General features: G+C 39.9%; 1 protein-coding gene across 3 annotated transcripts in view; it reads right to left on the reverse strand.

Annotated features, from left to right (window-relative positions):
• The window catches only part of Stumps (DBB domain-containing protein stumps), a 58951-nt gene that overhangs the window by 20830 nt on the left and 11674 nt on the right, over positions 1-26447 (reverse strand). For all 3 annotated transcript variants that reach the window (XM_076806755.1, XM_076806754.1, XM_076806753.1), the window contains exons 3-5: positions 23019-23484; positions 21729-21914; positions 20988-21265 (exon numbers count right to left, since the gene is read on the reverse strand). In XM_076806755.1, coding sequence (XP_076662870.1) covers positions 20988-21265; positions 21729-21914; positions 23019-23484 — 930 coding nt within the window. The remainder of the gene's footprint in view (positions 1-20987; positions 21266-21728; positions 21915-23018; positions 23485-26447) is intronic.

Genomic DNA, 26447 nt, shown 5'->3' on the forward strand with positions numbered 1-26447 from the left:
CACTCAAACATCCTTTTTCAAAATGCTGGCAGATTTTTACAGGAAATCGTTTCCTCTGGTTTGGTTTGAGGCTCGACAGACTGTCCCTTGTTTTCATTTACTAGTTAAGTATTTTTGCTAACAACGAGTGACGAAGAATTTATTATTTGTAATAATCTAATAATTAATTTCTCAGCGAGGAAACGGACACTTATTTTTCTAAGCTTGTTCCTTAAAGTGAAGCTTGTTGAGGGCACTCGACATCGACTTCTCGAGGGACTTGAGCCACAAAGAGTCCCCTAAGGCGGAGCACGGCGCACTTTACGTGGAACCACGGTCGCGAGCCGCCCGCCGCGAGATTTTCTCGACGAAAAACCTTGGACAGGGGCTCCATTCACGAAGAAATCGAAATTCCAGCGGGTCGGTTTTAGGCGGTGCCCTTTCAACGCTCCTAGCGCAGGGCCGTTTAGTAACAGTTTCGAGGCTGTCGCGTTTTTTCGAATGCCGCTGGCGCGATTCGAGGCAGCAGAAGATGTTCGTATGCGGTTGGCGTCCGCCGATTGACGTACTATCGACTATCGAGTCTTTCCATTCGCGGCATAGCGCATTGTTCGCTATTGACATAAATATCGATGCCTTGTGACTATTAATTTCGAGGCGTAAGGTCAGATTTTTGTAGTTCTTGTAATTCTTCGGTGCATTGGGGAGGAATGTAGGGACCAATGCAGGGGTTCTTTAAGGGAGTTCGGGTTTTTTGGAATGAAATGGTTGGATAGAAGTTGGATCGAAAGGTAACACAAAGTAGTGAAGTATGAAAATGTAAATACACAAAGGAAGACATTAAAGTTATAGCCAAGGTTGCTGCCAGTTTTCATGGGGCGCCAATTACATTATATTACTTCCGCTCGAAAGCGTTTCCTTCCATAGAAAATGAGAGATCGTTCGGTGCGCGCGTGGGGAATAACAAGGAACGGAAAATAATTGCATTTGCCTATTGTTTACAGTGGAGGCGATAAAATAAAATGTATTTTTAAAGGGAATTGGAGAGACTGAAGAACCTCTACCAGATTGCACGTTGAACAATAAAGAAAAAGTAGAAAAGTGGAAAAGTGGAAAAGTGGAAAAGTGGAAAAGTGGAAAAGTGGAAAAGTGGAAAAGTAGAAAAGTAGAAAAGTGGAAAAGTGGAAAAGTAGAAAAGTAGAAAAGTAGAAAAGTGGAAAAGTAGAAAAGTAGAAAAGTAGAAAAGTAGAAAAGTAGAAAAGTAGAAAAGTAGAAAAGTAGAAAAGTAGAAAAGTAGAAAAGTAGTAAAGTAGAAAGTAGAAAAGTAGAAAAGTAGAAAAGTAGAAAAGTAGAAAAGTAGAAAAGTAGAAAAGTAGAAAAGTGGAAAAGTAGAAAAGTAGAAAAGTAGAAAAGTAGAAAAGTAGAAAAGTAGAAAAGTAGAAAAGTAGAAAAGTAGAAAAGTAGAAAAGTAGAAAAGTAGAAAAGTAGAAAGTAGAAAAGTAGAAAAGTAGAAAAGTAGAAAAGTAGAAAAGTAGAAAAGTAGAAAAATAGAAAAATAGAAAAATAGAAAAATAGAAAAATAGAAAAATAGAAAAATAGAAAATAAAAAAAATATTTGATTGCAAGAACCAAAGAATAATCTACTTTAGATCCTAGTTTAATCCTCGGATGGCGAATACGGGGTCATTTTTAACCCATTTTTAAAAATAGACTTTTAAGTTTTAAAAATTCTTTACGGTCGAAATTCTAAATCATTTTATTTACAATAAATTTAGTTCACCTCACAACTTCCCAGAGTGAGTTTCTACATATATTACCTTTTGATATCGTTATAATAAAAAATGCTAATATTCTTAAAGTAACCAGTCAAGCACCACGTAAAGCAAGTGATATACGTACAGGGTTGATCAAATTGAATCCTGTATCAGCGTGTCTTCCAGAGTTTCAGTAATCACGAATCACAGTATCTGGGTACCAAGAAGTGATTTGCTTCTTTCTAACGCGAGGGACAACAGAGTCAAGCCCTCTGCTATTACCTTGAACTTAGATAAGAGCCCTCTAACCAGGCCTGAAAAGCCTCTAAATAGTGACAGCCGAGGAGTCGCGTACTGGCAGCTGATATTTTATTCGACAGTCGGGACGTAACGCGATAGTAATCCGTTTACGGCCTCAGCTCGACCCTCGGGTACCCTCTAATACAGAAATTGGGCCTCTCCAATTAGAGAGTCAGGCGGGTGGAGGAGAAAGAACAATAGGAGGAGGCTGGTATACTAAGCGACCGAGTGACCGAGGAGAGAATGATCGTCTTAAGGTCTTGGTGGATGATTCTTAGCGTGCTGAGTTTTGTACTGCTGCGTGTGTGGCGCGTAACTATGGGAATGAGATCGGTACCTACTTGGTGCGAAGAATTGAATTTTGAGCGGTGGAATGGTAGCAGGAAGATAGTGTCGAAGCTGGTCGACTTGAATGTAGTAATACTTGAATCTAGGAGTACTTGGACTTAGTAGCGCTTGAACATAGTACTTGGGCCTCGTTCACATTAGTCAAGTTGTATTTCAAGGCAAGTAAAGTTGAAAGAAACTCTACTTTCTATACCGCTTGAAACTTCACAGAAACTGGAAAGGATATTTCCAGTTAAGTAAATAAATAACAGGTTCACAATTCAAGGGACTTGAAGTCAAGTAACTTGACTAATGTGAACGAGGCTTTACGTGGACCTAGTAGTACTTGCATCTATGAGTACTTGGACCTAAGTAGTAGCTCTTCAACACAGTAGAACATGGACTTAGCAGCTTTTGAACATAGCAATACGTTAACGTAGTGATACGTGAACACTCACTAATAATATAAAATCCAAACACCACTGGCTGACTCACTTACTAATTCACCATGATTCCTCTGGAATCACTGATCCTATGACCATGAAATTTGGTAGGTAGTAGGTTCCTCTTAGCCCCTAGGTGTGCGCTAACAAATCTTTTTAAAAACTCCCTCCCCGTTCACCGAAAAAATATATATAACCTGGCCAACGCCGGAAACTTTAAGCTCGCAACTTATCCTAATATATAAAGCAGAAAGTGTTTGTGTGTTTGCCTGTCGCCTAAAAACTTTCGAACGGTAATCTCTGGGGTCACAAAATCAGAGTCTCAGCTTTTCACAAAAAAAAAAAATAAATAAAAGAATTTTTTTTATAAAATCAGAATCTAAATTTCAGGCGAAGCCGAGTAGTAAAGCTAGTAACACATAGACACATTACAAATCCACCCCTATAAACATCATATCACAACAGCCTCACATGCTTCTGAAGCCCTTACCCCAGCTCCCCAAACCTGAACAACTATCTTAAAGCCACGTTCAACCAAAACTATTCCAACTTCCATCCACCATCCAGCAGATCCGTAACACCTCCCTTTCCCTTCCCAAGAAACGATCACAAACAGAAATATGACCAGCCGAAAACTGCACCCAGATACCAATTCGATGCAAGAGAACAAGACTATCTCGACGATTTCAGGAAAAGGCATTCTACACGTGCATCACGTCCCCGAGAAGGAGGTCGAACGACGAATACCGAAACCGTCCGCCAGAGTCAGCTCGCCTACGAATCTCCCCGCAGCGATATAATTTACAATTCACGCGCATCGGCGCCTATAAGCGATCGCGCAGAATACGCGACGTATGCGTGTCGCGACGTCGGCGTCGGCTGGCGTGCTGCATATGTTGCATATGTTGCAACTGCACGCGGGCAGACAGACCCTCTCGACAGCCAGACCTTCTCCTGGCCGTTCCGCGAACCCGCGATTTATATCTCTCGACGTTGCTAAATATGACTAATTACGAGCCACTCCACCCTGCGCCGAGCCGCGTACCAGCGGCCTTTGTGCCCCTAATTGCTGCCGACACTTTCGTTTAATTGCGAGCAGGTAACGAGACGCGGCCGTGGCTGACCATTCGACTCGGGCGTCACTTTCCGCGAGAAGATTTTCTGAAACTTAAGTTTATTTAATGAATTAAATCAGGGAATCTGGGATTTGATTTTGAATTTTTTTTTTAGGAGAATTCAATGTGTGGGGTTAAAGAATTTTGTATTTGAAATTGAGGGTTTGGGAATTTTTTAATGGTAACTTTTTGGGAGAATTTTTGTGAAATTTTTATTTATTTAACGAGTTAGCGCTGTGGTGTTTGGTTCTGATTTTTTTTAAGGAGAATTTAATCTGTGGAGTTTTTGTTTTTAAGGATTTTGGTATTTAAGATTGAGGGTTTGGGAATTTTTTAATGGTAACTTTTTGGGAGAATTTGTGTGAAATTTTAATTTATTTAACGAGTTAGCCGTGTGGTGTTTGGTTCTGATTTTTTTTTAAGGAGAATTTAATCTGTGGAGTTTTTGTTTTTAAGGATTTTGGTATTTAAGATTGAGGGTTTGGGAATTTTTTAATGGTAACTTTTTGGGAGAATTTTTGTGAAATTTTAATTTATTTAACGAGTTAGCGGTGTGGTGTTTGGTTCTGATTTTTTTTAAGGAGAATTTAATCTGTGGAGTTTTTGTTTTTAAGGATTTTGGTATTTAAGATTGTGGGTTTGGGAATTTTTGAATGGTAACTCCTTGTGATATTTTAGTGGAGCCGTTTATGGGTGAAATATTGAATATTAGTTGTTATAGGTATAGAGAATTTCGTTTTGTTACGATTGATGTTGCTTTATCTTCGACTCTGGCAAAGTCCAATGCACTGGTTAACTGTGCCCATTAAGATTCCATGGAAAGGAGTATTTCGTCGTTCTTGTACATTTCAACTGTATCAAGCTTTTATCGAGTCTGCTTTCTCTAATGTACTATGAAACCTGAAGAAGGAAACCGGAGAGTCATCTAATTTTATAGAATTCCCTACTATCCCCACCAAAATATACTATTTCATAAACTTCCTTTCATTGCAATATATGAATCTCGTTCGAAACGCTCCTAAACAATTCTGTACACAAAACCCAGCGCCACTTTCCACACGTTCCAATTCTCTGAAATCTATTTCCAGATTCCATGTCATTTATGATTACTGAGAAACGGGGTGCAAAGTGAATTTCTGCTTTTAAATCCGCCCCTAAAGTAGCACCCACGCAAGGGAGCCCCCGCATTAAGTGCAAGATTCACAGCACCAGCAGTGAACAGACACGAAATTAGCAACGAACGAATGTCCGTCCCATTCCTTTCTCGATTATTAATCGCTCGCTACTAAAGCTTCATTAATCGCCAGTTCCCCGTATCGTTCAACGTGAGAATTTATCTGCCATTATTTCTCGGCTCGGGCTTCTTCTGCGGCGACTGATTTCCAGGAAATCGGGAAACTTGGGGCGTTTTATCGCCATCCGCCCTCTGAATGGATTCGTATAAACACCGTGACATCGTAGTCGTCGTCGTTGTCGTTTACCCTCGTTAGAGTGGCCGGCGTCGTAATCGCGGTAATCGCGTGAACGTCCAACGATCCCGTTCCCGTTTCATTTTCCTGCAATCTGCGATCATGAGAAAATCACCGGGCTCGAGACACGGAATGACTCGCGTTGGTACGGATCCAGCTGGCTTGTGCGATGACGAACGAAAGCAGGAGTTTAGAGCAGCGGGAATGATGTTGGATGCGGAGGTGGAGTTGTGCGTGAGTTATGAGTATTTTGAGTGGAGGATATTGGCAATGTGAGTTACTTTGAAGGTATGTTACCTTGATATTAATAAGTTAATCTGAAGTTGAATTAGTGCAAGGATAAGTTGTCCCGAAGTTAAGTTACTGCAAAGTTAAGTTACCTCGAAGTTAACTTATTCCAAAATTTAATTTCCAAAATTAAATTACTCAGACATTAAGTTACTTCAAAATTGAACTCCCCAAAATTATATTACGCTGAAATTAACTTACTCCAAAATTGAGCTTTCCAAAGTTAAATTACCCCGAAGTTAACTTGCTCCAAGACTGAGATACCCAAAATTAAAGTATTCCAAAAATTAATTTACTCCAAAAATTGAGCTCCCCAAATTCAAATTACCCTGAAATTAACTTACTCCGAAATTAAGTTTCCCAAAGATAAATTGTCCCGAAATTGAGCTCCCCAAAGTCAAATTACCCTGAAATTACTTTACTCCGAAATTCAGCTCCCAAAATTAAATTACACCGAAATTAACTTACCCTGAAGTTGAGCTCCTCAAAGTTAAATTACCCCGAAATTGAGCTCCCCAAAATTAAATTATCCCGAAATTAACTTACTCCGAAGTTGAGTTCCCCAAATTTAAATTACCCTGAAATTAACTTACTCCAAAATTAAATTCCCCAAAGTTAAATTGTCCCGAAATTGAGTTCCCCAATGTTAAATTACCTTAAAATTAACTTACTCCAAAAATTGAGCTCCCCAAGATTAAATTTCCCCGAAATTAATTTACCCCGAATTTGAGCCCCCTAAAATTAAATTACCCCGAAATCAACTCACTCCAAAATTAGATTACTCGAAATAAAAATTGCTCGAGATTTTTGCGCCGCAAACATAAATTACTCAAAGTTAAGCTACTCCAAACATAAATGATTTCAAATTAAGTTACGCTAAACGTGGCCTACTCCAAAATTAAACTCTCCTGGTAAAGAACTTATCCGTTTCTCAATATTAGCCTTTCCACTACTGAAATTACAAATTCCCCTCTCCCTAACGACGGCGTTCCCTAAAAAGATATGATTGATGGGGAACGGGACAGCGGGAGCGATGTAAATTAGGATTATCTCGTCAAGGGTGATCGGTCGAATTGAACCAAAAATTACCACGGCCCTTATTTGTTACAACTATCTCGCACAGGACGTGGGGACGAGCACGACGGCCAGATAATTTATCTATGGCACCCATAAATTTCCACCAGCGATAATAAAGGGGCTCCAATCCTTCGTGATGGCTTCTCTCTGCGTCGTGATATTTCCACGGATAAAATAACACATCCCACCCATTAATAAAATCAAAACAATCTAACATATTTTAAAACAAAACATACCTTGGTATAATTCCTACTAAAAGCTTCATAAACTTTAGGTACGTCCACACATTTACCATCGAACTACAACATACTTTAAAATTTATGAATTTATGATTTAAGTACAAACACTCCAATAATAAATTATGAATCACATTGCTTCATTTCATCGACGAAGGTAATAGCTTCCTAAATAATAAATAATTTAATTTTCTATAAACGTATGCGAATGATAACACAGAAATGTAATAATAAATACAAAATGAGTTTACATTATTTTTGTTATTTTTATAAGTTGACTTGGCATTCAAATTTCTAACCACATTTTATGAAACTTCCTATGGAAATGATTTAAGCTTCCTAGGAGTAGATATAACTGTCCTCTGAGTTACTCCAATCACGCGTACTGCACTTCTATTTTTCTAAACGAATAACCCTTCGAAACAAGAAGTCGTAATGGAAAGATGAGCTGTAAGTATGCAGAAAGGCGGAAGAAACTTTTACGTCGTCTGTGGAAAAGTGGCTCTTTTAATGGATGGTTTCTCGACCGCGAGGGTATCGAGTTACTCGCGTTACACGCTTCAAACTGCTCCTGGAAATAGGCAGCCGTGGAACCGTCGCTGCACGAACGTTTCACCTCGTGCGGCGTTTTTTCCACCGTGAAGATTGCCGTCGCGACCTTCGTGCCACGTGGAATCAATTTTAGCAAGTTTTTTACGTTCTTGTCTCTGGTTTTATCACGATTATCGAGGTAGGAGAAGCGAAGTTCCATTTTTGGCGAGGAAAGTGTTTGAAAGTTAAATTTGAAGCAACTCTTGATGATTTTTAGACATAATTTATTTCGATCTTCGACTTTTATCGATTCGGAGGGAGTAATTGTACTCTAATTGGAAAAGGAAAAGAATATTTATCAAAGCTGCACTAGTTGCTACTTAGAAGTTAGTTCCCTATTTAACTGATGTTCAGTGGCAGGAGTAATTAATATGTCTCGCGCTGATCGACTAAATAGACGGTAATCAATCAGTAATTATGCCCATCAAACATCTGTGCTCCTGTTTCGATTCTTCGTATCGTGTCGTCAGCATTCTGTCATTCTATTCAAGTGGAGACTAATAGCATGAAATACTGCTCGTAAAATTCGAAGTTTTTAAAAGTGTGTGCACTCTAAAGGTGGAAATGATTGAAAATTGGGAGCGATTTAAATTTGGAAGTAGTTGACAATTGGGAGCATACTAAATCTAAAAATTGAAGTTTGTAAATTTTCTGCATTTAGAAAATTGAGTTTATTAATTTTCTGCATTTAGAAAATTGAGTTTATTAATTTTCTGAATTTAGAAAATTGAGTTTATTAATTTTCTGAATTTACAAAATTGGTGTTTATCAGTTTCCAGAATTTAGAAATTGAAGTTTAGCAATTTTCTGGATTTTGGAGTTGTGAGATTATTAATTTTCTGAATTTAGAAAATTGGGTTTATTAATTTTCTGCATTTAGAAAATTGAGTTTATTAATTTTCTGCATTTAGAAAATTGAGTTTATTAATTTTCTGCATTTAGAAAATTGAGTTCATTAATTTTCTGAATTTACAAAATTGGAGTTCACCAGTTTCCTGAATTTAGAAATTGGAGTTTAGTAATTTTCTGGATTTTGGAGTTGTGAGATTATTAATTCTCTGAATTCAGAAAATTGAGTTTATTAATTTTCGGCATTTAGAAAATTGAGTTCATTAATTTTCTGAATTTACAAAATTGGAGTTTACCAGTTTCCTGGATTTAGAAATTGAAGTTTATCAATTTTCTGGATTTTGGTGTTGTGAGATTATTAATTTTCTGAATTTAGAAATTAGAAGTTTCAAAGACTTCTAAACTGTATACGAATAGAAATCCCCCAAGATCGATCGAATCAAATCGTTTCATCACTGGACGTCTGGTACACACTTGGACGATCTTTAAGATGTAAATAAACCATACTGCGAGAAGCTAGGAAACACGAACATAATTTACGGGGCTTTACTGGACGACGAAGGTGTGTCTGGTTACCCTGGGAGTTTCGAGGCCGTGTCTTAACGAGCTTAAAACTTGCAGAGTCATGACGCTTGTGGGCGGTCGTCTCTTTACCGAAACAAAGGAAAGACTATGATCATTCGATTAGCTGGCCAGCCGACCGACTGGGCCTCGTTAAACATGCAAATCTGGTCTACGCTCCTCTGTCACCTCAGATTTTCTAAAACATCTGTGAAAGCTCCTTAGACGCAATTAGAACGCCTCGGAAGAATCAAATTAAACAGATTTCAACTTAAACTGTCCCAATATTGCAATTAATTTCAATTTTAAGTCTTTTGCATTGTTATTAAATAAGATACCCAAATAAATAAGTGTCTGCGATAAAAATATAAAGAGAGGTACAAAGTTATTTAAATCATCAAAGACAGATCGAATTGTTCTTCTAAACTTGTGATTAATTATGCATATTGCATCGATTCTTGTCTTCTAGGTATGTATTCGTTTTTTTTCGAAGCACAGATGTCTAACGAACTGGGTGCCAGGCGAAGCTACGTAGCAAGATATAACAACTTTCCCTCAAAATAAACAATATTTTCCTATCCTGACAGTCTCGTATCTCCCCCCGGGGCACGAAAGAGCAAATAAGGTGGTATGGATTTACGGTATCACGCGGACGAATCTTCATTTTCTCTGATAGTAGACCTCTGGTCGAGTGAAATACATGAAAACGTTATTGGATCCTTTCAAGACCTATTCAGTCGCGAGATGTCGATCTTAATCCGAGTCCTTTTTTTGCCTCCCCGGAACGTTCTTCAAGATTATTAAAATTCATTGAATCGTGAAGAGTTACCAAGAACTACAATCTGCTATAGGAAAATTTATTACGTCACCTCGAAATTCACAAAGTCTTTCAATATCATTAGGATAACAATCTCCAAGATGTTTTCTGAAGAGGAAAAATAAATACAACGAAAAAAAAACAAATAACAAAGAAAAAAAAAGAATAAACTTCAAGCAAACATTGTTCAAATTAAATAAAATCGTTTAACATAAAATTCGTGTTTATTTATTTTTTTACCCTATATTAAAAGATTGCATCGACGTTAACCACGTCTCCTGTATATAAGCTTTATTTATTACGCAATTCAACCGAATGCCCCGTGGACTTGGCGATTGGGGCGATCTCGAGTCCCGGACCAATGTGCCGGGGCAATTTTTCAGTGGAATTTACGTTTCGCGGGGCAACTAATGGGATGAACGAGGTACTAAAGTGCTCCGCACTACAAAGGGCTTGAGATATCAGAAATCCTGAGAAGCTGAGTTACGAGAGGCTGCAGAAACTGGGAGTATAACTCTGCAGGCTTCAAAGGTGCCTCGGAGACGCGGATCCGAAGTCGAGGAGGGTGGCCGCCGCGCGAAATTCACGAGCCATTCGGGGACAGTCTTTCACGGGCGGCGTGAAAATAGAGGAGATCCGGGGAATGTCGACGCACCCGTAGAAAATTCATACGAACACGAAAATAAGCGGCCAGCCGACGGATAAAAATAATAAAGGGGCGGCTGTAAAAACAGAAATAGGCGCTGGGAGTAGAGCTCACTACACTCGCGGCTTCTTTCGCGGTATATTTACTAACGATCGTCGTTAAATTCCTCTGTAATACGAAAACATGGTTCAGTAGCTCCCATTGCATAATTCACTGGCTGATCAATTTTCAACCTCCGCTCTGGAATTTGGAAATACAATCCCGTGAACTGGGGAAACATTGGCAGTTACTTAACATGCATTAAAGATGGAAATGGGCAAAAATTGTATGCATTCTCACACTTGTAGTACGATCACGAATGATGCAATGTTTTAATAGGATACACCAAGCAAATTTAAAACTGTTAATTAAAACAAAAAAAAATATATATATATATTAACTTTACCTACATTGACGTTTAAATTTGTTCTTTTTACATTCAATGCACTCTCTTTTATATATATATAATAGGATACCTCAAGCAAATTTAAAACTGTTAATTAAAACAAAAAAATATATGTATATATTAACTTTACCTACATTGACGTTTAAATTTGTTCTTTTTACATTCAATGCACTCTCTTTAATATATATATATAATAGGATATCTCAAGTAAATTTAAAACTGTTAATTAAAAATATATATATATATATATGCACTCTCTTTTATATATATATAATAAGATACCTCAAGCAAATTTAAAACTGTTAATTAAAACAAAAAAAATATATATATATACGTAAAAAGAACAAATTTAAACGTCACTGTAGGTGAAGTTAATATAAAAAAATATAAAAAATATACAAATATAAAAAAATATATATATATTTTTTTTTAATTAACAGTTTTAAATTTGCTTGAGGTATCCTATTATATATATGTATATAAAAGAGAGTGCATTGAACGTAAAAAGAACAAATTTGAGCATCAATGTAGGTAAAGTTCAGTTTGGTAAAACTTTACCTGTTAGTGCTATTTATATTATGCGATGATTAACATGTATTAAAGAAGGAAACAGATACAAATTTTATGCATTTTCACACTTGTAATGCAATCCCCCCCAAAAAATGGAATATTATGATAGGGTACCCAAAGCAAATGTAAAAACGTGAATTTTTATATTATATAGCAAAGTGTTCCAAAAACATGCCAATGTTTCCCCACTTTACGGTACATCAACGTGAAGAGCATACGTAAATTGTAGCGCTACTCGACGATGGCGATATATCTGTACAGGTGTATAGATGCACCTTTGGTCTATATATTCAATTTCATGCTAATCAGTGGCGTTATGTAATATTATAGTTGTAACTCTACGTTGCGTAATCAACTAATGAATTTGTTATATGAATTGTTTGAGGAAAACAGCTCCGTAAGAGGGGCTGCGATGTAGGGAGCATAATTATTGCGTGCGAATTATTTATAGGCGCGAAGGCAGACGTGACAATCGTGCAGGGGCATTATCGGCAGAGGAACAACAGTGGTCTTCCGGTTCGCCGAATAAATCGCAGTTGCCGGACATCGCGTATTGACCAATCAGGGCTCGTTTAGGTACTTGATGACCGTTCCGACTCCAATCTCGAATCCCTTTCCAGGGCACGAATAAAAATTCGGCCTCGAAATCATTTTCAATACGACCGTTCGCCCTCCCCACTGTTTTTGCGTAATTAACCCTCGTTTGGCAGGGTCCTGTGTCCTTCGTAAGGGGATAACGAGGCTTTCGTAATTCAATACGAGCAATTGGCGGCTAAAAATAATCGCGGCTGCAAATGAGGACCATGGGACAAGCTTCGAGTAGCTTCTGTCCATTAGATTCGATTTAAAACAGCTTTCCTTTGAGAACTTTGTGGTTTTGTACCTAGTCTTGCATTGAAGGACTTTAATTCTTTAGAGTCTACTTAATTTTCGATACAAATTCGTGGAGGGTTTGGAGAGCAGGTAGGTAACTGTTAGTTTGCTTTTGCACTGTACTTCCACTTTTACTTTTACATATATTATATAATTTCTAACTCAACTATTTTTCTTTTTTTTTTGTTTTCTTATATGCATTTAAGTTTTTTTTTATTTTCTTGATATTATTCTCAATATCTACTAGTGGAATAAATAATTATTATTATTATTGTTATAAAGATCTGAGAAATTTCTATTTCTGCTAACCCCTTCCCACCTCCAATATTTTGCTAAATCAACCCTCATGAGGGGGAAAACTGTTCTTCATTAGACCCTTCTAGTTGACTTTTCAAGATACACCAGCTTTTCATATCTTTTGCAACACAAGTATAAACTTTTCCGAAATACTGCTCCATTTTCGAACTTTGAGGGGTTGTTCCACCCCGTAAAAATCTTAAAATTGAGATTCGGCAAAAATAAAAAAAAACTTAGATTTCTGTGCCTTAGAAGATATTTGGAGAAGAAAATAATTGAGGTGGGCACATCGATAGTGTCCCTTGTCAGAAGATCTACGAAGAAAGTTGCTCCCAGGGAAGTTCGGAGCACGCGTGTTTCGGGAACGTCTATTCCAACCCACGACCTGGCAACTATCACTCGATAAGAGAGTTCGCGTCCGTTTGACGCCGCGGCCCGGATGTTTGCACAGCCTCCCGGTGTACCGATACTGTCCGCCCCCGCGAAAATAAATCGCGCCGAAGTAATTGGCCGGAGTGCGGCGCGATCGACGAATCGGACCGTAATAATTTTCGATTTAAATGCCGGATCACCGTTCCCCGCCGTCAACCAGAGGCCAATTAGTACGATTAACGAAGTCGAAGGACGACCGAGGGATAATTAAGAATAATTGCCCGCGAAAGGAAGACCCCTTCCTTTCCTTTCTTTCTTCTCCCTCTCCCTGTCTCTCATTGTCAGCGGGCGCGGGCAAAAAGCGGAAGACGGCATCCGTCTTCGAAGCGGGCGAACCTTTAATTTTCCAACTTGTTCATCGCTAATGAAGGCGGGCGCCATTAACGGGCAGTAAACGATTAAACGGCGATCAATTTAAATTAATTAGTGGCCGGCTCACCTACTGGCACGAACTACTGTAATTCCTATGTTTAATGTGGGACTTCCGGTTTCTTTACATGTCCTTGTGGTATCCTTACAGAATTCTCCAGGGAAAGGGAAGAAATCGATGATGTCCTAAGACCCAACGTTTGGTTCAAATATTGATGCAATGGGGAAAGTACAATGCTACTTGAGGCTATGAAAAATTTTGAGAACTGGGAAGATTCATTTTTGAAGGTATGTACCTCAGTGGCGCACCCAGAGGGCGTCAAGGGGCTCTGGCCACTCCCCAGAAGGGGCTTTGTAAAAGGTAAAGAAAATTCGATTTTATTCTTTAAATAAATTTTCAAAAAGAAAAGGAAACTGGCTTTTATTCTTTAAATAAATTTTCAAGAAGAAAATATAACTGGCTTTCATTATTTACATAAAGTTTCAAAGAGAAAATAATTCTGGATATTATTTTTTAAATAAATTTAAAAAAAGAAAAAAAAACTGGATTGTATTCTTTAAATAAATTTTAAAAAAAGAAAAGAAAACTGGATTTTATTCTTTAAATAAATTTTCAAAAAGAAAATATAACTGGCTTTCATTATTTATATAAATTTTCAAAGAGAAAAGAATTCTGGATATTATTTTTTAAATAAATTTAAAAAAAGAAAAGAAAACTGGATTGTATTCTTTAAATAAATTTAAAACAAAGAAAAGAAAACTGGATTGTATACTTTAAATAAATTTTCAAAAAGAAAATATAACTGGCTTTCATTATTTACATAAATTTTCAAAGTGAAAAGAATTCTGGATATTATTTTTTAAATAAATTTAAAAAAAAGAAAAGAAAACTGGACTGTATTCTTTAAATAAATTTAAAAAAAGAAGAAAAGAAAACTGGATTGTATTTTTTAAATAAATTTTCAAAAAGAAAATATAACTGGCTTTCATTATTTACATAAATTTTCAAAGAGAAAAGAATTCTGGATATTATTTTTTAAATAAATATAAAAAAAAGAAAAGAAAACTGAACTGTATTCTTTAAATAAATTTAAAAAAAAAAAGAAAACTGGATTGTATTCTTTAAATAAATTTTCATAATCACCTAATAAATTTGATTAAATTTGCATTAAAAATATTATTATCCCTTCGACCCGGCTCCCCCCAAGATTAAATCCTGAGTGCGCCACTGATGCATATACCTACATATTACGAGGCATTGGATGTTCGAATTTTCGTGGGCCATGAAACGGGAACGGCAGATGGGGGATGCGCAGCGAGAGCGCGAGAGGACATCGAGCTGAAACTGTGGTGGGCAAACGAAAGGGAAGGAAACGGAGTCGCCGCGTTCCGGATACGAGGCTCCAGCAAGGGTGGGACCGGAAACCGCGCACGCCCGGCACCAGGAAGTATAACCGGTAAATATATACGCGGATGGAAAGCGGCCTGTGCCGGCGGAATGCTTAATTTCACGGTTATTGACCGGCATCTTCCGAGGCAGATCTACGCGACCTGCTCTATTGTCTGCTTAACATGCCATCGGTCGAGCATCCTCGCGCGAAACAGAATCATTAATTATTATTCTGCAGCTCTGCACCGGGGAACATCGATATACCGTTCGCGGCGAGCTGAACAGGGAGATGGAAGACAATATATGCACGTGCTTGCAAAATGATCATCGCGCTCGAGGGAGCAGTCGCTGGAATTAAGATCGGTAGGTACTCTGGAGATTTGTAGATTATGTGGAAGGCTGGTATAGTAAGTAGGGTTTTTCTAAAGGGTTTGTGGAACGAGAGGGCGTAGGGTGTTTGCGCTGTATTATGTGCTATTAAATTTTCTACATATATATAGCTTAGGACTTCGATGTGGTGTCAAGGGGAGGGTGGTAATTTTGTAGGAACACTTAAATCTTTGGAGAAAGGGTTAAAGGGTATTATGGAGCTGTTCAATAGGAGTTCAGGGGTGTGAAGGGCGTTTAGGAAATGTGAAATAGGTGTTAAAGGACGTTATGCAGATGTGAAATAAGGGTTAAGCAACTATCAAAATGTAGGGGAGAGCGGGGACAAAAGTAACTTCTTACATTTGGCCTAACCTACAATTATCTTTTATAGATATAAAAATGAAAATTTCCTTAGGATACTATTTTTCTTGGTCTATCGTTTGAGCCCATATTCAGCCTTAAGTGATAAGTAGTTAAAAAGTTATGGCAGTTTTCCGCAGTGACTGTCAATGTTACTTTTGTCCTGCAGGGGTAGGACGAAAGTAACACTAATTATTTTGAGGAGAATTAAGTAAAAACACTTCTTCCAACGCAAAAGAAGGATTTTTTATTATAAAAAACGATAGAAAGAAACATTTAAATAAATATATTTTAAGTAACGATAAAAGCAAATAAATTTTAAATAACGAAAGGCGTAAAGCATAACTAGCTTCGAACATTTCTTTGATATTGTGTATTTAGTTAAATGATAGGTATTAAGTTTCACCGAATCCGAATTAAAATTATGACATATGTAGTGAAGATCGCCCATGCTGCAGTCTTCGTGAGTCTAACCCTTAAAATCTAGACATTTGGGATGATTCTCTCTCGAACAGCTTTCACTGAAAGGGTCCAATCAAACCACACATAGACAATCATTATCATCTGAAGAATTCCTACCCTGTATGCTATTTTGCTCGCCCAAGTAACATGTTACTTTCGTCCCCGCAGCGACGTGTTACTTTTGTCCCCAGCCATGTGTTTCAGAATAGAACTGTCATAACATACAAACTATACCAGACTTGTTAAAATCAAATACAGGAACTTATAAAGAAATTATCTAAGAACGCTCTAGCAAATAATTCGTTTAATATCTACAGTTCAACTATGAATATTAACAAAAAACCAAAATAGGAGAAACTTACCTGAATGATCTAAATAACAAGTTTAGCTTGTCCAGGGTATACGATTCGTGTTACAGCTAAACGTCACTCAGTACAATAAAAGAGACACTACACGCATGTAACTGTGTAAAGCAAACGTTTTGGAATTGTTTGTGGAAGTGGGCAGATGGCGTGTTACTTTCATGACGCTGTTTGTCCCCGCTCTCCCCTACACATTCCAAAAAATGGAGTTTCCCCAAACGTGTCCTAGGGCATTAAACCCCTTCACCTCTTAACCATTCCTCCTCACTGCCTTATCACCGCCCACTACTCTACTGTGTAACAACCTCGACGCTACAAATGTGCATATATATCGCTCCCCGTGAACCACCCCTTGTTACCATCAATTCTCCAGCGAAAGTCTGTCAGCTCGCGACGCAAAGTTGTGAAAGGAATCATGGACGGCTGTCAACACACAGTTTGCTTTAACGACACCGAGGAACAACGTGTCACGGCCGTGTCCCCGTCCGGATGCAGCACGCCGCGGCATCCGCGCGGCCGGATGCACCGGTTCTTTCGCCGGGCTTGTATACAGTTTATCCCGCTGCTACGTGCCCCCGCCAGGCAGCGTGAAAAATATCGTTAAAGTGGAGTGTGCGTATCCTTTCGACGGCTCGTACGGACCGGGGCGACGTGACAGTGTCAACAAATGAACGAAAACTTCCGGCACGGACGGGGCACGACAATCTCGGCCGCTGTCAATGCTAGACGGAAGCGACGCGTTGTCGATTCTTGCTCTCTGCTGCTGGGGATGGCTACGCAACGTGACAAGCTTTCTGCTTTCCTGTACGGTAACAGGAGGAAGAACGACCGCTGGCACATTAATATTTCTGGAGCTCGGAGCTTCGACTTGTTACCGCAGTAACGAGAAGCGGAAGGACTCTTTCACGCCAGTGGGAGAGCTCATGCTCAGATTAGTAGCTTAGTGTTTCTTAGCTGTAATCTCAGCTATCTTTTGGGACACTCCTTGCGAACTCGGACAGATTTCGGAGTGAGTTTTCGTAGATTGCTGAGATTTGAATATGTTGCAGTGTTTAGTGATATTTAAAGGTATCTCAAAGGATTTTGAAAAATTTTGAAAAATTACGATTTTACAGCTGTTTGAAGTTAAGTGCTAACTTTTTTTCAAAATATTATAGCTGTGGAAGTAGTAAACGGATGGAGATGAGATTTAAAGTGCTTATAGAGAAGACATTGAAGTTTTAAGAAAAAATTATTTCAGTTTAATAAAAAAAATTGAACAATTTTTGTGCAATTTTTAAACAAATGCAGGTTTTTAACATCGGGCGCGATTTTAAAAATCTAAAAAAAGGAGAATATAGTTCTATTCTTTCTCCTGATGGACAAGTTTTAAAAAATATGGACATTTTAAAATTGGCTCTGTAAAAATTTTCGAAAGTTGACGCGGTACTCGCAGCGGCCAAGCGGCTATACCTTTTTATTTTTGATATTCGGAGTTCGCATGGAATGTCCCTTTTGGGATACGTGAAAGCAGTGGCGCACCCAGAGGGGGGAGAAGGGCCCTGGCACCCCCAACGAAAAAGGAAAAAGGGGATGAATGGATCCACGACTGAGGTAATTCAAAAGCTTTGTAAACAGAAAAGAAAACTGGATTTTATTCTTTGAATAAATTTGTATAAAATTTCTAAATTTTTATTCGATCAACTCAGCTCCGCCAGGGTAAAATCCTGAGTGCGCTACTGGTTTTATATTCGGAAAGCTTCCACATTTCCAGATCATCAAATTAACCCTTCGCGGTCACACGGAGTCTATCCCACCCCAAGAGAAACTTTCGAGTTCAAATGTCGCGCCATTAGGACTTCCAAAGAGAATTTATCCCCCAAAAAAATAAAAAATAAAAAACCTCCTTTTTCTATAACCGTGGAAAATCGCTCTTCTTGAACTACAAAATTCATCATATCAGAATTTACATTTCCAGAGAAAGACTATTAAAGCATTACAAATGAAGATGCAATTATCACTGAAAAGTTAAAAGATTCCAAAATACGAAAACGCTAACTGAAAAATAAAGCTGGGGTGCGGTGCACCCCATGTGACCAATTTCTGATTATAAGAAGGGGTGACCGTTTAAAAACACCTTACTTAAAATCGCCTACTATTAAAAAAGCATCGATTGAATTGAAACCACTCCACGACTTGCAGTAATAGAGCAAATCTTCTTCCTCCCCCGATATCCCCGTGCACCCCTCGCTCACAGTGCCTCCCTACACGCTATTATAATAACACCAGCAACAGCCTGTGCATTCGTTTCGACGCGATCGATGCGAGTGTCCTCTCCACGAGGCAGGGGGCTTATTTCGGTCTAGGCCCCGCCGGAAGGCACGGTCGCTAATTAAGCCGGCGAGACAAAGGGGGACACGCGAGACACGTGGACGACATAAGTTCCAGGAGTCGCGAGGGTGTGTCACGTGGGATCGATGTGTCTCGATACGGGACGCGATCGACGGATCACGTAAGGCCGTAAATTCTGCCGCGCGCTCCTCGCGTTTCGGCCGCAGGTCGGAAGGGCAACGGTCGTTCCACGGAATACTAAAGCTGCAGGGCTTCCGGGGGCGATCCCGTGCCCGTCCGCCGCACGTCCGTCAGCGGGGATTATCTGCGAGTCGATCAAAGATCACCGGATATCCTCCAGGGCCAGCGACTCCTAAGTCGAATGTCAAGGAGAGCCCGGGCCGGAGGAGAATCGCGCGGTCCCCGTTTCGCTGACCGTGAGAAACTGCGGACACCTTCGAAAGGAGGAATCGTATGCAAATAGATAGGAAAGGGATACTTGTGTTGAGCCAGTAAACGATGTAGGTACTAAGAAAATTAGAAATAATTTTAAAAAATTATTTCTAATTTTAAAAAATTATTTCTAATTTTAAAAAATTATTTCTAATATTAAAAAATTATTTCTAATTTTAAAAAATTATTTCTAATTTTAAAAAATTATTTCTAATTTCAAAAAATTATTTCTAATTTTAAAATATTATTTCTAATTTTAAAAAATTATTTCTAATTTTAAAAAATTATTTCTAATTTTAAAAAATTATTTCTAATTTTAAAAAATTATTTCTAATTTTAAAAAATTATTTCTAATTTTAAAAAATTATTTCTAATTTTAAAAAATTATTTCTAATTTTTTTAGTGGAGAAGGTTGTGAATTACATGGGGAATACGGTGGCTAACGTTATAAGTGCTGGAATTATTTATTTGAACTGTAATGGCTAGCGCAAGATGGAGCTAAAATCGCGAGTGCCTAGTTCGCTGTGGTGAAAAACGATGAAAGTGCAATCTTCACGACCCTAATATTTTTATGTCAAATTGAGATAAACGAGTGATAAATGACGTAATTGGCAATATGAAGAAACATGCGTTTTTTGTTTCTACTGAAGATTTCAAGTACTGCCACTTACATCGTTTACCTTTGCAACTCCTCAATAATCACAAATTGAAGAGGTCTTAAAAATTCTTGCACTGAGATGAAGAAGAATTGATATCCTCCACATACAATTATGCAGAAAAGGATCGATAGTTATTAAAACAGTATTCATATTTAATATTTCTCAATTTAAGCCCCCCAGTCTTGAGACTCAAATGTTAAGCGTACCCTGCGTGCGGAAGTGCTTCAGGTGTATCTCTTAAGCATAGTTCCCAAACGCCTATAGGCGTTCCTCGCAATTTATGAATGCGTTCATGGGTTTATAGTGCCAAGAGGGTTGAAGAAACTTTCAGTTTTCTTCGTGGAATGTTTACTGGCATACTGGCAACGTGGTCGCGGGAGGAGAATCGACGAGGGGCAAAGGCGGCGAATGGAGCCGATCGGAATCGAAGTCGTTGCTATGAATTCGTAACGAGGCTTTTGTGCAGCGCGATTCGAGCAGGCATGCGGGCGCGCCGAGCGAAATTCGGCCCGTGGGAACGCGACCTTCCTCTGTTCGAGTGGCGACGGTAATCGCTGTGGCGATTGATCGACAAGGAGGGAAGAATGGGCGCGGATTCGGGTGAAAATTGAATCCATTGCTGGCGAGGCCTCGTGAGAATCAAAGGCGACATTCAGTCTTTCGTCCAGGCGGTTCTAAGCTCTCTTAATCTGTCAATTAAGCGCCATTACTGGCCGCTACGGCGGAGATGTTTCACTTAAACTCGAATAGTGACTAGGAGAAAGAAAGTGGGGGGAATGGAAGATCTAAATTTTGAAGAACATTGTGTTTCGTTGCTGCATGTAAGATTTCTTCAAATCCCTCCTTCACTCTAAGCTTCTTTCTATTACTACTCATTTGTAGATATTATGGTCTCGTTAGTGCTACTTAATCGTCCCCCTTTACGCGGCTATAAATTGTATACAATCATTAAGTTTCTAATTGTTCGAGTATGCTTCAGATACAAATGACCATCTACTCGTTTCCTGATGGAATAAATGCATATAGTGGTGGTTAAAGAACATATTAGTAATTCGAACTCTACACTCTACTGATCCATTATGAGAAATCCCCAGGATCTGTCCAACCCTAGGCAGAGTTTCTTGTTTCGTGGTGCCTAACTGTTGCGTAAATCGTAAATAATCAAGCAGTGTATATTCACTCACCCTTGCTCGAGGAACTGCGATGTCTCCTGCGCCTGGTCCTGCTGCAGGACCTCCCTGTCCTGTCTTCGACATGAACGCCATCGACGGTGTCCACAGGTGCAGGGGGCGCCATGGTGTCTGGCTCCACAATGACACTGGAGCTGGGAGGTTGCCTCCTGTTAGGGTTCTCCTTGCTCGAGGACCCTCGATCCTTGCCCAGGAAAGTACCAATCGAGTGTCTCCTTCGCCCTGCTGCGGCTGAGCCTGCTGCTGGCAGGGTGGACGAAAGATTGTAGTACCTGTGAGACATCAATTGCGTTAGTACAATAGAAGTGCCTTTACAATAAATACTTTAAAAAAAATCACGCCTTTGTGTATTGAATAACCCAGTGGCACCAAAATTAATAGATGAATGTGTTGAAAATGAGAGGCTCAGTTGAAAACAAACACGTGTCACGTGTGCATAAATTTTCGTTTCTTTGTAGCATTAATTGAAGAGTCCTTGTAGAAAACACTGTAAGTGACAAAAATCGAATTTTATATTATAGTGTTGCCATTGGCACGCAGAACATTTTGCGATACATTTTTGCTTTTTAATTTTGGCACTTACAGTGTTTTCTACAAGGAATCTTCGATTCGTTCCTACAATGTAGTGTAATTTCATGATCAGCTAATGAAATCATAAAATGTTGGCATGTGCTTGTTTTCTGCTGGGTTCCTCAAATTTGTACTACTTAGAATGGACGTTTTTAAACCACTGACCTGGCGTCGTCGACACCGACGAAAACCTCGCTGGAGTCATCATCGTCATCATCGTCATCGTTGTGGTCGTGACCGTCCCTGGCCAGACCACAATAGACCATATCATTGGACAGGAGCTCGCTGGCTGACTTTAGAGCGGTCCTTCGACCTGGTCGCCTTCTGTCGTTCTCTGAGTGTGAGTGGGATCTGTTGGGGATAATGAGACTTGTGGTAGATTAATTATTTCAAGGATCAGATTTCAAATAAGTAAATTTTGGTACATCAGTATTGCTATCTTTCTTTCCCATCTACAAATATTACCATTGCTTGGTACACCTCATTCTAAAGACACTATATCGAACTACCTAAAATGACAAAAGCACTTGTTCCAGTCACTTCTGATCAAACTTTCAAAATGCATTCTCCCCTGCAAGCTCCCACAAAATCTCACTCTCTCCCAACACCACAACTACACCCCCACTACACCTTCCACTAACTATACCCCACCTAAGAACCACTCCCAAGGCCAGGGGAGGGTTTGAAGATTTCGCGCCCCTAGGCTAACAAGCATCTGTCGTTCTTTTCCCGAAATATCATCAAATATTTTAATTTAAAAGAGTCCAGACAATTTCGAAATTAATTCAACAGGGCAACTCACATCTGAGTCATTGCTAATTTGCTACATGAAAAAAAGAAGTGAATTGTTTTTAAAGTTGTCTCAAGCCTCTTTAAACATTTCCCAATTTCTTTTGCTCAAAATTTGTCGCTCTCCAAAATTTGCCGCTCCCCAAAATTTTACGCCCCCCAAAATTCATTGCTTCCTAAAATTTTCCGCTCCTCAAAATTTGCAGCATCTAAAAATTTATCGCTCCCCAAAATTTGCAGCATCTAAAAATTTATCGCTCCCGAAAATTTGCCGCTCCCCAAAATTTTCCGCTCCCTAAATTTATCACTTCCAAAATTTTCCGCTCCCCAAAATTTATCGCTTCCCAAAATTTGTCACTTCCCAAAATGTATCGCTTCCTAAAATTTTCCGCTCCCTAAAATTTTCCGCTCCCTAAAATTTATCACTTCCAAAATTTTCCGCTCCCCAAAATTTATCGCTTCCCAAAATTTGCAGCATCTAAAAATTTATCGCTCTCGAAAATTTGCCGCTCCCTAAAATTTATCACTTTCAAAATTTGCCGCTCCCCAAAATTTATCGCTTCCCAAAATTGGTCACTTCCCAAAATTGATCGCTCCCAAAATTTGCCATTTCCCAAAATTCGCCGCCCAAAAAATTTTCCGCGCCCCAAAGAGCGGAATACCAACCTGTGCGGCAGATACGGAGAGGGTGGCGCCACATCTGACGGCCTTGGGTCGCCCTTGAGGATCTGCTGTGTCCTCTCGTGCTCGGCGTTCGCGCTCACGGACCTGAACAGGTTCCTAAAGCTCCTCCTCTGCCCGGAAGCTCCTCCGTGGCCCCCGTTGCCGCAGTGAGGCGTCCCGTTCCTCGTCAGCATCGGCACCCGCTCCTCAGTGGGCGTCGAGGGGGCCGAGGCCCCCGACGCGCTGCTCCTATTGCTCTCCTGAGCCATCAGGCTGCTGGCAGTGGACGTCGAGAGCACGCTGGCCGAGGACGTCGCGCCCATTTTGCACGGGCGTCGCCGGAAGAGGGCCGTGAGGCCCGCGGGGCCTTTCGAGGGCGGTGAGAAGGCGACGCTCGTTGTGGACGTGGGCGTCGTCGCCGTCGACGACGACGCTGCGCCGCCCGACAACGAGAAGTAAGAGGGGTTGTCTGTGAACATACGGGCCCAGGATCATAGAGTCTTTCCTACCGACCAGCCAACGTCATTCCTTCAATGGCCCCTCTCAACTCGATTCTAAACTCATCGCACTGCTTGTCTCTACACTTCGAGCGTATTCAGACACACTCCCGAAAAAAGGGTACTCTGAAGTCGAATGGAAGCAACTTTTGCTCCACCTTCGTCAAAGCGCACTAGCAGTCAAGAGTCAAGACACTTCGTTAGCGAAGACGAGAGTATTAATGGCACTTGCTGTTCCTTTATTTGGGTAGCGACACTCACAGAATTATTATATCTTTAGGTGGAAGCTTGCCACGGGGTGTTTACGTCAGTGGCAACGTGAATGGAGGTCCGTCCACGGTTAGTAGCCGGTTATCGTCGAACTGAATATCGTTTCTGATACCGAGGCGCGAAGAGGAAGAGGAGTTTCGCGACTATTCGAACACGAGGGTCCACCTGAGACTGTCGGGTCAGAGATACATGATGCCCATAGGACGCCATGAACGAATCGAGTGGCACTTGAAGGTGGGGGGATGGACCGGACGTGGTATTGTCCCCCACCCCGTAAACCAGAAGCGAGGAACGAGAGGCAGACGCGGAGGCACCGGAAGTCCGCCACCGGCGTTCACGATCCGCGCGTTACTACTCTTCGAAGATGAATTGACGTGGAGCCGAAGAGGGGAGTGAAGCGACGAGGGGAGGGAGTTTAGGAGAGCTTCCTGCGAACGAGTTTCGCGCGGTGACTTCGGGGGTTTGGGAAAATATTTTCGGAGAGGGTGACCTTACGAACTGCTCCTGCCAGCTGTCCCAATATCGAGTTCTTCAGGGTCTTCCAGGGGAAGGGATGTTTGTGAACTTGCGAAAGCACCGTGTAAATGATTGGAGCGAATGAGTCGCTCAGTTTTCGGGGCGGAAAGTTGGGTTTCTTAGCCCTTTAGAGGTTGTGGACGCAGGATCGGCGGAGAACGCCCATTGGCGTTCAGTGACTGTGTGTAAGAGATGCGTCTAAAGGCGTTCCGCACGCGACATTATGCTGAGCGTTTAAATTGTCGTCACTCAAGGGGGTAAGCGTTCCTTGTGCGCTGTTTTTTTTTATTTTATCGGGCACTTGCAGAGTTTATTGGTAATAGAATATTATGAATGCCTGGGAGTTTTAGCAAGGTATAAATAATGAAGCTGGAAGTTTGGAAAGTTAAGTAATAGGAGTCTTGGGGAGTTCAGTATTGCCTTCAGCTACCTTCGTATTTCAATAGAGTTACTAAGCTTCTTGTTTCTGTTCTGCACAACTCTGCTAGGGACTGCAATTCAGGTACACATTTACCTAATATAATATCAAGGCTCGAGAAACATACACATTACTAATTACTCCACAGAGATTTCAGAAAGTTAGAATCTTCAAAGGAATGGAAAGCTGATTAGATTAAAAATGACCCGAGGAGCTTACAATTATTAAAATTTCTTTTGCAACGTCTTTTGAACCGCTTTGTATATTTCCAAGGATATATTTTGGAAAGTAGAATGTCAATCGAAATGAAATATATGCGGGGTAAATTAAATGTATATTAAATATATTCTGATAAAACAATTATCTTCTCCAAGAAGCTAATAAGAATTAACCTGTGGGTCAAAATAGACCCTGCATCCGCCAGGCGACAGTTAAGTGAAGATAAAATCCTTAAACGGTATTACCAAGTGAAAGAATTGTTTTAATAAGTGCAGCTGAAGCAGAAGGTAAAGGATCGATGGATCGAACGTGGTGGATCGCGGGAAATCTGTGAAATTTGCTCGGTGGATAGATGCTACGTGACGAGGGTGCAAAAATCGAAACCAGAACGGTTCCCAAGGTACGTTCATCGCCTACGAACTCGAGTCTCCAGCTTTCGATTGCTGATCGAAATCTTTCGACAGATCCCTTCTACATACCCTGCACAGAGGGTGCACAAAAACACAAGAAGGTTCTTAAAAAAATTAACACCTCTTCTTTAACCCCAAACCTCGAATTTTTACATTTTTTCTTTGGTGGATGGAACCGAGAGAGGGTTTCAAATTTCGAGATTCAATTTCGAATCGAGAGGCAAAGAAGCCGACGTTTTTTCAGAAGAACCCTTCAACTGAGGGGAAGATGAGCAAATCTTCGAAAAGAGTGCCGCTTGAGGGAAATCCTTTGAGGCTTTTTTCAGCAGAAATTAGATCCTTCGAGCTGTCGAATACCAGGTCTTCCGTTTTAAGAATACAGGTACTTTCAAAATCGTAATTCCTTTGAAAAAGTGATAGCAGGGCAGAGGTGGATCGAAAGGGACATTTTTGTTTAAATATAGCAAAAGAATTAAAAAATCATTCCATTTCTAATTGGTAGCATTATAAAAGTCAGCCCTGTCCTATTTTTCGCTTTTTAAAAAAGTGTAATTTGTCCCTTTCATAAATTGGCTGTATTGAATGGGACAGTGTAATAGAACAAGGTAATATTAATCTTTTCGACGAATGTTGCTACAGAACAAAAACACTTTCGGCGTGGGCAGATCCTTTGTCTTTGAGATAATGGCAATGTCCCTTTCAATACGTGTCCCTACCATCCCACCTCTCCCCTGCATTCAATTTAACAGACTGGTATCAACGGCGAATTAATAAAAAGCCCCCAAGAAAAATTGAGCCTCGGCAGTTCTTCAAAAGCAGAATAACCCGCTGCCTTCGATACTGAAAGCGCTTCAAATCCAGTGTGAAGATTTCTACAGAGGCGTAGAAAGTCCCCGCGAGTCTCCAATAACAAAGAAGAGAAAGAAACCCGGGAATGCAGCGCAACGTTCGAAGAATCAATCTCCAACGAAGTGCACCGCGTGAAATATAGAAAAGACATCCAGGGTGCAACTTGCGAATAAAAAGAAAGTCTAGATCGTAGTGTATATAAGAAACGAGGAAGACCACGTGGAGAATTATTGTCAAGTAGCATCGCAAAAAA

The sequence above is a fragment of the Andrena cerasifolii genome, chromosome 2 (genome assembly GCF_050908995.1).
Source record: "Andrena cerasifolii isolate SP2316 chromosome 2, iyAndCera1_principal, whole genome shotgun sequence".
NCBI lineage: Eukaryota > Metazoa > Arthropoda > Insecta > Hymenoptera > Andrenidae > Andrena > Andrena cerasifolii.